Source organism: Apus apus, chromosome 1, assembly GCF_020740795.1.
Source record: "Apus apus isolate bApuApu2 chromosome 1, bApuApu2.pri.cur, whole genome shotgun sequence".
Classification (NCBI taxonomy): domain Eukaryota; kingdom Metazoa; phylum Chordata; class Aves; order Apodiformes; family Apodidae; genus Apus; species Apus apus.
In genome coordinates, this window is record NC_067282.1 from 98,865,909 (window position 1) to 98,880,338 (window position 14,430).

The window sequence follows — 14,430 nt, forward strand, 5'->3', positions numbered from 1 at the left end:
GAAGCAGGGATAAGGAGCCAAATATGTTTTTGCACTCTGGTTTCTTCTGTCCAGTGGTGAAACTTTATTGTTTGACCTAAAGGATCAGACCTCTTAACTTGAAAAAAAATGCAGTGGATTTTTTCTTGGGCCAGTCTTTTAACAGGCAGGAAGATTATTACTAGCTCAGTGTGTGTTACCCAGGGAATCACATCAAAAGCAACAGCGCGACAGGGTTGCATGCAAGCCCTAGGATTCCACACCTGGAAAAGGCTGTATATGCTAAATCATGCAGAGAGCTGCGTCAAAGAAAACACATTATGCACTTGTAGCTCCTGGGATTTGTTTTGTGTATTTTTCTGAAAGTTACCAAATACTCTGACCTCAAACTAAAAGAGGAAAGAGAAACTTAGATGGAGTCTGAGTAGGTTGTAGGTCAGAACAGAGGCAATATCTGTCCCCACTAGAGGATACTAGCAACCTCTATACAACAGAAGTTGAATGATTGCCACATTTTATCACTTTTTCTTGAAAATATGAAGGAAGTAACTTTCTGAATGTATGGTGGGAAACTGCTGTTCACCAGGCAGTTAAATGAGGCGTAGATAATGCCAAATGTTGATGACATGGTACTGACGCCACCTGCTGTAACACACAAGCCAGGTGCCTGAACCACAGATGGATGAGGCTTTGCTGAAAAAAAAAAAAAAAAGACAAATCAATAGGCAATTATTTTTTCTGATATCAAAATATAAGAATATTCAGCAATGGAAAGCTTAAAAATATGAAAGACATACTGGTAAGTTAAATTTCTGAAGAAGAATAGCATACCGTCATTGCTATTTGATGTTGGCGTTAAATCAAACACTGGAAAGTTTGAGGGATCATTGAACTATTGAAAATGTGTTTTCCTTCCGTTTGAAATAGATCACTACTATTGGTGTTTTTCAGTGTCTACTCCTTCAGAGTAGAAAATTTATAAAATGCATGGCCTAAGGAGTCTTCTGCTTTCAGTGTTCATAACTTTCAGTAAAGAGCTTTGGATTTCTCTTTTTATAAGCACAACTAATGACAGATACATAGGGTGTCAGATTTCCTCTAACTTGATCATGGCAGAACTGGATGTTACTATCTTGCTTACTCTGCAGCCAGGGATCTTTATGAACCTCTTATTATTAAAAATGCTATTTCCGTATCGGAAATGCATCCAGCATAACCATCTCCAGGTAAGATACTAGGTGCAGATTTTATCTTTCACAGCTGTGGTAAAGGTGACCTTCAGGAGAAAAAAAACAGCCTTTTGCATTTGCTTTCTGCTGTATCGGTCTGAAGTTGAACTTAGAAACCACAATAAAAACAAAATCCTAGCTTCCCTTCTGTGCCTCCAAAAGAGAATGGGAAGTAGTCTTTCATGGTTTTTCATGCTGGGCACAAGATCAGTCAGCAGTCTTTCAGCAGTTTTTCCTTCATTCAGCCATGTCTTTTCGACCTTGGCTTTCGTAGCATCTTAACTTCACATGACAATCTCTGACAGCACAGGGGGATCACTAAATAATCAGCTCTTCGTGACAGGGAAGTGATTCATTCCGGGTGGCTGTAATAAATCCAAGGAACCTGCTCCTCCTGCCCACAAGAGCTCTGGTTCACCATCTCAGGGGCTTTGTGAGGAGGCAGCTAAAGAAGAAGCTACTGCCACTGCTGGCTCTGCCTTGGCATCAGGGTCTTCTCTCCCAGTGGTAGGAAGGTAAAGGCACAGAGATGGACACCCGCCGTCCATCTGTCAAAGCACATAGCTCAGTGAATCAAGTTGAGGTGCCATTGATTTTAGTTTTCATCAGTAAGCTGGGCAGTGAAGTGCAGCTGGGGAGTAAGCGCACAGTGCATTTGCCTTCATCTTTTGGGAGAGGGAAGGGCTGACCTCGGGAGATGGGGCAAGGCAGGTAAGCCCTGAACTGCCACCCTATGACTCCCCAGAGCTTGCCTGAAGCTGCCCCAGCAGCACCACGAAATGGGCAGCAGGCAGGAGGGAATAAAGTAGGCTTCAGTGGTGACAACATGGAAGTGGTTCTTAATGAGACGTGAAGGCACTAAAGAAAATTCAGACCCAAAGGGCAGCCAGGAGAGAAAGAGAACTCAGTAAGTTATACCCACCCCAAAATGAGCTGCTAATCACTGGCGCTATTGTGAGGACTACAATAAATCAGTGTCTGCCCTGGCCGCCTGCATCTCATTATGCACAAACATGCGGATAGAGAATGTCAGCCTCAATAGTGATCTGTCATGTGAATGCTGCTGTGTCCGAGTGTGCTGGCACTTGCATGGTTAGCTGACTTTGTATTTCTTGGGGTTTTTGGTTGTTTTGGGGTTTTTTTTGTGGGAGGGATATGTACGGTCTTTTGGAAATGCTGATTTGCTCCATGCTGTGGGTAGTAAATATGCCCTTTTTTTCCCAGTGATTTGTGACTTCTGTGGTGGTAACATCGTGTTTAAGGTGTGGGGGTAAAATATCTTTCATACCTGTCATATTTAGTGATTGGGTTTTTATTTGTGGTTTTGGTTGTTTTTTTCCCAAGTCCTCCTTCATGTATGGTTTCATGCATATTACTGAAGTTAGAGCAACACCTACATGTATTTATGCAGCTGATGTATAATACCTATTACTCAAGCATCACAGACTGCCTTGGGAAGGCTAATTAATTTAAGCCCTACAGCAGCCCTTTGAGGCAACTTTTGTTGGTCCTGGTAGATGCCTATGTTGTAGCTGCTTTTTGTTTATTTTTAATAAGATTTCTATCCTGGGGGTGGGGTGGATGAATAGTTCTTACTTCATTAGGTAGTTGACAAGATGTTTGGTTTTTGATATTGTTGAAATAAAAGCATGTAACAAACTTGGGATTTTATTGCAAGCCATGCCTCAGAGGTTCTTGGTTTTTGTTTTAAAACCTCAGCTGCTGGAAGCAGGTGAATTTGCCTGTGTCCTTTTTTTTTTTTTTTTTAACGTCGGTGTCTAGCTCGTGTGCTTGCAAAATAAATGTTAATATATTGCCTCTGGTTAATATAAAATCTGGGATGCAGTGAGGCACTTGACTAAGGTGGTGGGTTTGTTGCTTTTTATTCTTAAAATATTTGTGTGATTAGGACTGGGAATACCGACGACTGTGTGTGTGCACACTCAGAAGAGAGTCACATGGATTACTAGTTGGTTTTGTGTTCATGTTTTCATGTCTGAGCTCCTCAGTCCCATATTGTATTAACTAGGTAAAACAAGGATAACCATCTCCTCCCTCTCCCTCCAAATTTGTTAAAATCAACTCACACTTTTTTGTCCGTGCTTGGTCTTAAACTTATTAAAGAAGGATTTGGCATATCTTCTCCAAATGCTCTACCTGCCTTTGTGTTTACTCTCCTTTCTGAACTCTGCCCTGTTTCTCCACTTCCTTTGTCAAGGAAGTGACATGAAACTTGTTTACCCTATCATTCTCTCTTACCCTTCCCATGTCCACACTCAGTGCTAGATCCCAAGCTACCTCATGTTTTAAGGAGTGATGAGGATTACCAAAGTGCCTGGTTTCAACTGGCTTTAAACTGCAGGCAGCCCAGTCCTCATGTCTCACTCACTCCTACAGAAAAATTCTTAATGCTTTAATATTTTTCTGAGGAACCTAGGGCATATTTTCACAACCGTTTTAAGCCGATCTGAGACTACACTGTCACCAAAGGGAGCAATCACCCTTTTTCTAGTATGTGTTCCTGCCATCTCTTTTCAGGTAGCTGTCTGATGTGGCAGATAGCTTTCTTTTTTTCTTTTTTTGGTAACTGTAGGTGAAGAGAGCCTGATCTGATTTGCATCACAGCCCCATGGGTATGAGTGGTTATGCCAAGAACACATGGGAAGCCTCCAGCCAAGTGCAAGAGAAAGCGTGACCACTGCTTTTTGTAGCAGTACAGTCTCTAGTTGACTGAAATTGTCGTTTAATGACACTACATTTTATGTATCTTCAAGGTCTCACCAAAAGAGGTGATCTTGCTTCTGGCTGCTCACTGCTGTGTTGTTACCTTCTGCTTTGTGCTAGCACAAGCCATCATGCAGCTGTGGTGAACCAGCCTGCTAACCTGAGCCAAAAGGGGAAAGCAGGCATCTCATTTTGTCTGTCTGAGTTTGTTAGGTAATTTTTGGTCTAAATTGTCCTCCCAATTAAGCGAACAAGTGGCCCACTTTTGGGCCACCTTTCAGTCCATGGTTTTAACAGCACTTATAGATCTGCCATCCTCCTATTTAAAGGCAGTAAAGGCTGTGGTAGGTTGCTGCTACTCGGGATGAGCTGGGCAGTGTTCCCATGCTTTCCAAGTCGTGAGGTGGCTTCGTGCTTCTGTTTATTTCTGCTCGGACTTGCACTCAGCACCTACCTAGAAACCTCATAAGCTCTAAGGCAAACAGTGCTTTAAACAGTACTCAATTCAGCCTGTGACCCGGACGAGCCAGGTTTCTGAGAGCCAGGTTTCTGAGACACGTGGGCAGGGCCAGAAAGAAATTTGAGATGGTTTTGAGTTCCTCTGCTGTGCCCATATTAGCTTGTCAGGTTCTCCGCTTTCCAGGAACATTAATATTTTAAAGCATTGCAGGGGCTGCAGCAGCATATCTTTCCCAAAAATGACTTTGTATTTATTTTTCTGGGCAACTTCATTATTAATGTAAAACTGAAGGTAGTTTAGACAAAACGTTAATGACTGATTTGTTTGTTTAGCTGGATATGAAAAACACCTCTCCTTTCTTCTGTTTCGGCAGTTAAATATTCTGGTTGACACTGGAAGCAGTAATTTTGCTGTAGCAGGTGTGCCTGATCCTGATGTCACCTCCTACTTCAATGTGGAGCTGTAAGTACCTGTTCTGCTCACTGTGATGGGTTAGGGTGTCTTTTAGGTTCTGACTCCTCCGTGCAAAAGGGGGTGGTAAGGTAGTTTGTGGGGCTCCTGTGCCATCCGACGAGAGTGGAATATTTATTGCCTGACTGGGAAGATTTGCCTTGCCTGATGCAAAGCCCTGCTTGACATCATGAACAGTCCCACTGAGCTCTGAGCACAGCACTGATTAGAGCTAAAGAAAAAAAAAGATTGCAGGGTAACAATCTTTTGCAAAATCACACCAATTTTAGCCAATTTTTAATCTGAAAAGTCTTGGAAGGAATTATAAGTTTAAATATACTTTCCCTTGGTTTAAAAACAAAAATTAAAACCCAGTGATTGTATCTGTTACTTGACATTGCATCCAAAACCAAAACTAGTTAATCAAAAACTAATTTGTTGTTTAGTTTGGTCAAGGGCCTCGATCATTTATTGATCTGGACAGACCCTGCTGAATCTGGTTGTTTATAAGATATAACTTGGTGGTTTTGGTGCTTGTTATGCACTAAATTTGCTGTGTTTAACATGTGCTGACATTAGTCACAGCCAAGCACAGCTTTGTCTGTCTGAATCACTCTCCCTCCTTTCTTCCTTATTTTCCACCCTTCTGTAGTTTCAGTTATTTCAGCTAAATTTCACCAATACACAGCGTCTATTTTTATCTGACACCTATAGATAAAAATACTTAAAGAACTAGGAGATTGGAGAGTATCACCATTCTCATTACCTTTTTATGTGTTTTAACATGGGGTTCTGCACTTCTTCTGTTTTTTTTTTTCCCCAATAAGATACACTGGTAATGGAGGGAAAACCAGTATTTCCATGCTGCTTACTTAAATAGCCTTACCTCTGGTCACATATTCAGATGTTAATGGAGATATTTCACATCTCACTCTGATATGACGTAGGTCTGGAAAGTCCAGAATTTGCACTTGAAAACTGCTTCTGCACTACTGTAGAGTTTTACATGCCAGCTATCCCTTTTCATAGGTAGTGCCTAGAGGAAACTTAATTACAAAGAATTAAAAGCACAAGTATTCCTTCTCTCTTTTCTCTTAAGTGATGTTATTTTGTCTGGAAGGGCAAGGCCTCTCCCATAAGAACCATAAAACATTAGAAACAGCAACAGCAGAGGTTGTGTGTTGAGAAGGGCTGTGAAATCACTTGAAGGTTACAGTATCTTATCAGTGTTTTCAGTGTACACTGTATTTTGAGAACTTTGATATAAAGTTTATAATGAAACCTTAACATTTAGGCTCTGAAGAGTTAAGAGTGCTTTGTAAAATGCTTCAAACTAAAGTCATTATAGTCCAGAGCAATTGCAACAGGAATTTCTGTTTGGGGCTGGATTGATGGAGTACTGCCATATGCTCAGAGTAAAGTGCATCCAGTAGCATGCTTGAACCTGGCTACACCTGCTTCTTCCATTTTAAATAATTTAAATACATTTTTAAAATGTCATGTGGGTGGTATCCTGGCCCCACTGAAATCAGTTAGATGTGTAAAAAATGTTGTTTGCAAGAATCCTCCATAGGTCACCTGGTACATACCACAAATGAGGCAGGGCTGTCACCGTATCAGGTCAGCCATGGCTGAGTCTAGTCAAGTGCTCTAAACCTCTGAGAATGGAGAATCCATGCTCTCTCTGGGCTGTGTGTTTCAGTGCTGTGCCACTCTCCTATGAGGGAAATACTTCCTCATGTCCAACCTGAACCTCTTAACATGTAACTCACTGGTGTTGCCCCCTGTGTTACTGTCCGGCACGGCTCTGAAAAGTTTGGCTGTGTCATCTTTCTAGCTGTCTTTCAAGTTGTAAGCTGCTGTGACATCTCCCCATAGCCTCTTGTCTGTAAAACCAAAGCCCTGCTCCTGTCAGGTTCTCATCACAAGTCTTTTGTTTGTGGTCCTTGACCTATGCCCGTCCCTCTTCTCTTTCTCCAGATCCCTACTGAACCGGGTTCCCACAGCTGGCCACAATCTATTCCAGGTGTGGTCCGAGCGGTGCTGACGAGAGGGTGAGGTGGGGCTTCCTTGGACATGTTGTCCATGACCCTCCAAATGTGGCCTGGAGTAGAGTTTGCTTTATGCACAGGACGAGTGCGGGGTTGGCTCTTACTCATCCTGATTTCCAACATCACCCTAAGTCTTTTAATTTGCTTCCCAGTCTGTCCTGATGCATGGAGTTGTTTCCTCTCAGCTGGAAAAGTTTGTGCTTCTTCTTATTGAATGTCATGAGGTTTCTGCTGGCTCAGTCTTCCAGTTTTTCAGGGTTCCTTTGGATTCAAGCTCTGCCATTCAGCATATCAACTACTCCATTTGATGCAATGTCATGTAATCCAGATCTGTAAAATTACCTGAGTGACCTTTACCCATATGTAAATGAGACAAGTGACCTATGTGAACTTTTCTTCCACACTATGTGGAACACTTCAACATTAGATAAAGAGTTTTCCTGTCATCTGGTAATCATTCCTGCAGTTTTTCCCTATATTGTCAAGAAGTGCTTCCATATCAACCTCGTAAACTGCAAATTGAAGATGAGAGGAAAGAAGGATTTGTAATTTGTTAAATTAATGGAACTGAGTTATAGATGTGTGCATGTTAGAATATTAATATTGTGTTGGAGAAAGAGAATGATGGATCTGAATTTCCTGATTGTCATGCTCTTAGTTTAATTTTATTCAAATCATCAACATCTGAGATTAAATGCAAGAGTGTTTTTTTGACTGAAAGTGAGGAGGGTGCATAGGAAAGGCATTATCCTGTTTCTAAATACCCAGAGGGTGTGTTTTTAAGGAAGAGCCCTCCTTGAGCAATTTTAGAACTGGCTTGTTAGGTGATGTTGTGTGTTGTATAATTTGTGTCATATAATGCTGTTGTTTCATTATCTGGGTCTTTCTGTACAAAAGGAATAGAGCTGTTACCATGAACTCTTTCACAACTTGAGCCTTTGAGTGGCTCTGACAAACCGGTGCTGTGAAAAGTTCTGACTTTGCTGTAATGATCATCTGCATACATAACCATCATATATAAGGTTTTGGGAAATGGCCTAATTTGTCCCAAACTGAAAAGAAATAACAGAATTTGTTTCTCAAGCTTTTCAAAATACCAAGTAGTTTTTTGTTGAGTATGCTACTTAAGATAAAAGAGCTACTTAAACAGATGTATACAGGGATTTTCACACTTGAAACTAAATTGTTGGTGATGGCTCTATAGCAGTGTGTGAAAGAGGGACATAGTCAGAGCTGTCAGTATTCAGCATCAGTATTCAGTTTTATTTCAGTGTGAGTACTACTGCCTCACCATATAAAGTTTCAAGAGCAAACTGCTCAAGAGTTGGGGTTAGAAAATGACGGACAATAATCTGAGGTAACACAGTAAGGTATATAACAGCAAGCAAGTGAACTGCTGCTTTGCAGTGTGATCCTGTACAGTTTATGGTTTGAGGTAAATTGTAAACTTGTTCCAGAACCCCTGCAAATTAGATGGGACTTCTTGGTTAAAAATCAAAAATTTCTTTTGTGGAATAATTCGCATTTTCTTCAAGTTGTTGGCCCTGAATCATTTACCTTGTGCCATCCATCTATCATTAGAGAAGAGACCAAAACTTCTGTTCAGATTTTTTTGCCCATTGCTCTTTCTGTCTGTTCTTTGTCATTGCTGTGTGTGGAGACATTGATTTGGTGCTTATGAAAAAGTGAATGGATAAGCAGGAAAATATGAAGTCCTGGTTTGTTCCGGAGCAGCAAGAGAACATGGAATTAGACAGAATTGCATCGGTTTGGTGGGAATTGCATGTGTTTGGTGAGGTCAGTGCTACGCAGGGCTTTCTGCATAATGGAGTTGCTGTTGCTGTGTTGAGCTTCATTCAAATAAAGCATGACACGAGAAATAGTGTTTTGGCTATGGTTTGTTTGGTGCTCAATGCTGGTAATGAGGAGTAACTCCACATGGGGAAAGTAAAACCATTGCTGGTTTTCTCACCTGAGGCTTGAGATCCATTCAAGGTTTGAGGACCATGTATCTGTTGGCTCTTTTGAAGAGAGGGTAGTAACCAGGAAGAAGGGGGTAGTGGCTCTGTAGTGCCATAGTTTAGGAGCCTTTTTCCTTGTCTCTGGCTAAGATAGACTGCTGGAGGAGTTGAATTTCTTATTTTCTTATTATAGCCACAGTGTCTTGTTTGGAAATTTTTGTGCTGTGTGTTTCAAACACTCAGCCTATGAATTAGAACAAGTCTCTAGTTTTGACCTCTAAAGTAATGTTCTTCCTTTGTGTCAGTGAGGTGGAAAAATGGGCTGATTACAGTCAAGAAGATGGAGCAGGAGTTGGTTTTTTAGAACAGAATATAATTACTGCCACAAGGATCGAGATCGCTTCCCTCACAAAGTGTTTTGCTCCTTGAAAGAAATAATAAGGCATTCTCTTCCATATGACATTTGTGCACTTTACAAATGAGATGAGTATCCTCATACCCATTTCTACAGGTGGGGAAGCTAAGGCACAGAGGGCAAGGGAAGACCTGTCCTGCCTTTCCACAAGGAAGTTCACCAGCCATGCTGGAAAATCATAGACTCATTGAATCATAGAATGTAATGTGTTGCAAAGGACCTCTAAAGGTCATCTAGTCCAACCCCCCTACAATAAGTAGGGACATCTCCAGCTAGAGCAGATTGCTCAGAGCCCCATTAAGCCTGACCCTGAATGTCTCCAGGGATGGGGCCTCCACCACCTCTCTAGGCAACTTGTTTCTGTGATCCCCCACCCTCATATAGTTCTTTAGAACTTTTTCCCAATGTCCAACCTAAATCTACCCTTTTTACCTTAAAACCATTGCCCCATGACATATCATTACATGCCCTAGCGAACAGATCTTCCCCAGCCTTCTTATAGGCCCCTTTCAGGTATTGGAAGGTTGCTATACGGTCTCCCCAGAGTCTTCTCTTCTCCAGGCTGAACGACCCCAACTCTCTCATCTTGTCTTCATAAGAGAGGTGCTCCAGCCCTCTGACCATTTTCATGGCTCTCCTCTGGACACGCTCCAACAGGTCCACATCCTTCTTGTGTTGGGGCCTCCAGAGCTGGGTGCAGTACTCCCAGTACTGTACCCAGTCTTTGTGGGTCCTGGCCCTCAGCTCAATCCATCAGGCTGTGACCACTTTAGGGAAGAAGAGCTGTGTGCTGCTGCTGTTGAGAGTCATGCAGCGTCTGTGTTTGCAGATTCACTTTGCTTTATTCTTCCAGCACTTGCTTTTCTCTCTGATTTCAGATGTTTTCTCTTCTGTGGCACAGTCAGACACTTTTCTACATGAAGAACCCTTCATTTTCCCTTCCTTTTCCTGCCCCCACTCCCCCAGTTTCTCTTATGCCAGTAATTTATTCAGACTCTGTTTTGATTTGCAAAATGTACTGCCAGTATCACAGTGGTGCTCTGAAGACCTAGCCTGAGCAGAAACATCTCTTTGTCTAAGCATCATAGAAACACAGAGTTACACAGAAAGGTAAAACAGCAGTAGCAGTATAAGTGACTACATACAGGTGCTAACACTACCTCTGGAATTTGTGTATTTTGAAGTATATGCTGTGGGGCCTATTATCTTGTGTATTTCTGCTGTCTTGGATGTTACAATCTACTGAGCTCTAAAGACCCTTGAAGGATTAGGTGTTGGGAGTATGAAGAACTGCTTATGGTTACAGTCTGGCCTGGTCTTCCCCCCCTCCCTAAGCTAGGAAGAGGATCAGTTCCAAGATGGCCAAACTATCCCTCAGGATAAAGTATCTGCTCAAATGGATGTGAGTTGTCTGCATTTCCGTCTAAAGGTTGTTCCCCATAATAGGCAAAATCACTCCAGCTTCATTTTGGGGAGCTCAGGCTGTGAAGTCCCTTCATGTGGCTGTTTCTGTCAGAACATCTGTTAGATTAAAGCTGGGTTGTCAGAGCTGTCCCTACTTGATACGCTTGCACTTTCTATTGTTTTACACACGGTGCTAAGGTGGTATCATGGAATTATTTAAAACTTAGGTCTTTGTTTTAATTTACTTTTTAAAAAGCTGTCAAGTAAAAAGTCTGTTCTAATGAACTAAACATGGTCATCTGTCTCTTCCGGAGGGGAAGCTGTATGCTGAGGAATGGGACCAAAATAAATTTTAAGTGATGTAGAACTTTTGTAGTTCTTTGGTAGTGATGTAGGTGGAAGGTGATTGCTATATTTATACTACAGGATTTTAAAATGAAAATTGATGTTTTTTCTAGTGTTTTTGTTATGCTTTCTAAGCTTCCTTTTCCTTTCTTTGCTTGCCATACTTAACTCCTTCTTTGTGTTTGCTGCCCTGGTCAAGATGGAACTCTTTCCTTTCTTCCTCCAAGTCATTGGCTCATTTGTTAATAATATCCCAGTCCACTTACTTCCTGATGGGCAGACCAAACTGCAGGTTTCGAAAACATTTGCCTTACTGCTGATATTAACAATAACATTCCAATTTACCCCAAAAGGTTTTTTTTTTACAATATTAATGATGCATTAGTCTACAGCTATTCAGTTAGCTTGGCGTTTCAATTTTAGATTTGAATTCAGAAGCTTTTCATTTCCTAGCGCCACTTAATGTGTTCCATCTCCATTTAAAGAGTATTGCTGCTATTGTAATAGACCAGTCTGAGCCAAGGACACGTTGCACTAGATGGCATAATACCTTAGATTTGAAAGAAGAACAAAAAAGATGCTCATTGTGAAGGTTTGAGCCATTGATGGCTTCAGGATAAAACCCAGACCTCGAGATTTTTTTTATTACTGCTTTTTACTGCTTTTACAATCCATCCTCCATCTACTTTGAGTTTATGTGATTGACTTTGCAGACTTCACTTTTTTTGCTCTCTGGGAAAAATTGAGATTGAATGTATTCTGTTGTCTTGCATTGTAAATGAAAAACTCATACATACGTGTCTATCTTCCTTTTAAAGGTCAAGTACATACAAATCTCAAGGGATTGATGTCACAGTTAAGTACAGTCAAGGAAGCTGGACTGGAGTGCTGGGTACAGATGTCATTACTATCCCAAAAGGAATCAATGGCAGCTACAGGATCAACATTGCTACCATTCTTGAATCAGATAATTTCTTCTTGCCAGGGGTTAAATGGCATGGGATTCTTGGTCTTGCCTATGATGCCTTAGCCAAGGTAAATCATCCTTTCCTCAGCTATCATCTTTCACTATGACAATAAATAGAAATCTGACTACTAAAATAAAGTAAGCAGATGATCTATCAGCTTTAGACTCCTCCCTCCCAACCACTCTTTCCTGTGGATCCTTTGTATTTGTTGCAGAAAGACTAAATTGGGTTGTGATGGTATCATAATCTAATTTGAGGATTTTGGCTTTTCTGGTGATGAAGGCTCCAATTTTAGCCCCTCTGGAATGAATAAGCTTTCACAGAGTTTGTAGTACCAGAGTAATACCAGATTTGTCAATGGACCGATAAACTTACTTGGCAAAGCCCTTGACAATTCATCCTAAGACATTCTCCATTCATCAAGGAAAAGTTGAGGTGGAGGGCATTTATGGATCATTTCAGAACAAGTATTAGTGTTTTCATGAACAGAGAACCAAGCAAATCCTGTTCTGGTGGAGGTAGGAAATTCAGGTAGAAGTTTAATTTAAAAACCTAAAATTTATAGTCTAAATTTTATAACCTTATAATCTAAAACTGGAAAAATTACAGACTGAAGTCATAGTTTTCAACAGACACATAACAGCAATTCACAAACTGAGATATATCCTGTTAGAACAAATTATTAAATCCTGCCTGCTGACTCTGGAGTTAAAATGCTTTACTTAAGAGTTGTGTGATCATCATATTGACTTGTGCTTGTATTTGCTGTCACACACTGTCAACAGAGAGAGAAGAGCTGCTTCTCAGGCTATGGTTTGGGCAGATAGTGTGTTTAGGGGATTTATTTTTCCCTTCTTCAAAGATTTAAGTGCTGTTGGCTGCTGAGGTTGCTCTGTGTTTTGTGTAGTAAGAGCACTTGGCACCTCACAGGCTTGCCAGAGTCTCTGCCTCAGGTGTATATGCACAGATACCTGAATTGTAGTGAAACTGCAGTACTCTTAATACCTGCAAATACGAGCATGACATGCAGTGTAGATAACAACCTGTTACCCAGTAATCAGCTGAAGTGAGTGTGCTTGGATATGAAGGTATTTAAAAGAAAGAAGAGGAAATTAGGGCCATTGAATTCAAAGTTCATTAGTATTAAACCATGTTTTAAAATGGAAAATCCTTACTTTAAAATTCTGCTTTTTAACTGTGGAAAGTTGGGAAGGGAAAGTTACATTTGACTGTTCTAATAACATGTTCCTTTTCCGAGCATAAAGCATTGGTTAGAGTTTCTGCTTGATACTAAAACTAGTATTTGCATTTGAAAACTGCAGTTGAAAAATGCTCTCATGCTTTAAGGATTTCAATGACAGTGGTCAAGAGTAAAAATGTTTTTAAAAACAAGAGAAACAGAAATGAGAGATGTTTGTTTTTAATGACTTCTTATATCTAGAATTTTCATCACCTTGTTGTCAGAAATTCAATTTACTTGTGAAAAGTGGTCTTGTTTGAATGATTTGCTCATTTCTGCAAAGAAACTTTTAATACTTCTGCAATTCTTCTGTTTTTTTTTTTGTTTTGGTTCTCAAAACCTTCAAGCCTTCAAGTTCTGTGGAGACATTCTTTGATTCACTTGTGAGGCAGGCCAAGATTCCCAACATTTTCTCCTTGCAGATGTGTGGCGCTGGGCTGCCTGTTTCTGGAAGTGGTACCAACGGAGGTAGTCTTGTGGGTATCTGTCAATCAGAGAGGGAAGATGTATCTTTGTTAATCTCTCTCCCTCTTTTCTATGACTTTCCTAATTCTTCCAAATTTAGTGTTTAAATATATGAAATGTTATGTAATTTTTAAGGAAAAGTTGACCATTTAGGCAAAACTCAAGTGTCTGTTTATTTCACCGTTCTTTTTTTTTCCCTTTCAATTTTTAGTAAACTTCTGCATTTCAAGTTTAATTTTAATAAAGAAAAATATAAGTGTTGTGGTGTTTCCTCAGAGCAGATTCTCTTACCTTTCTTAAACTGAGTCATTACTCAGCTGCTAAGCTTGTTCAAACTCATCAAACTGCTATAGTAATTTTTTTATATATATATTATGTGAAAAGGGGAAGAGGAGTCAAGGCTCTTTTCCTTTTTTTTTTTTTTTTAGACAACATACCGAAGGAAATAATCTGAAGACCATATTGTCCTTTGTTGTTACTCTGGGAAGTCTTTCCGTCTGTTTTAGTGGGAACTGACCTTTATTTGGATCATGAGTCGGAATGACTGTTCCTGGATGATGCTGAAATAAGCATATCAGCACAGGAGCTGATCAAAACCAGTTATTTTGCTGTAAATTCACAAACTGTAAATGTTAACACACTTGAGACAGATGAAGCCCAAGAGAGAACTCACTTGTGTTAGTTCAATTCAAAATCTGATGGTCTTAGGGTGCTTCCAGTCAGCTTCAACTTAAGTCTT

The 14,430-nt window shown here is 40.5% G+C and overlaps 1 protein-coding gene across 3 annotated transcripts in view; it reads left to right on the forward strand.

The window, feature by feature from the left end:
• The window catches only part of BACE2 (beta-secretase 2), a 49,487-nt gene that overhangs the window by 18,472 nt on the left and 16,585 nt on the right, over window positions 1-14,430 (forward strand). For 2 of the 3 annotated variants that reach the window (XM_051642420.1, XM_051642430.1), the window contains exons 2-4: window positions 4,766-4,854; window positions 11,837-12,053; window positions 13,574-13,702. In XM_051642420.1, the coding sequence (XP_051498380.1) occupies window positions 4,766-4,854; window positions 11,837-12,053; window positions 13,574-13,702 (435 nt within the window). The remainder of the gene's footprint in view (window positions 1-4,765; window positions 4,855-11,836; window positions 12,054-13,573; window positions 13,703-14,430) is intronic. The other variant, XM_051642436.1, reaches the window with a different exon arrangement.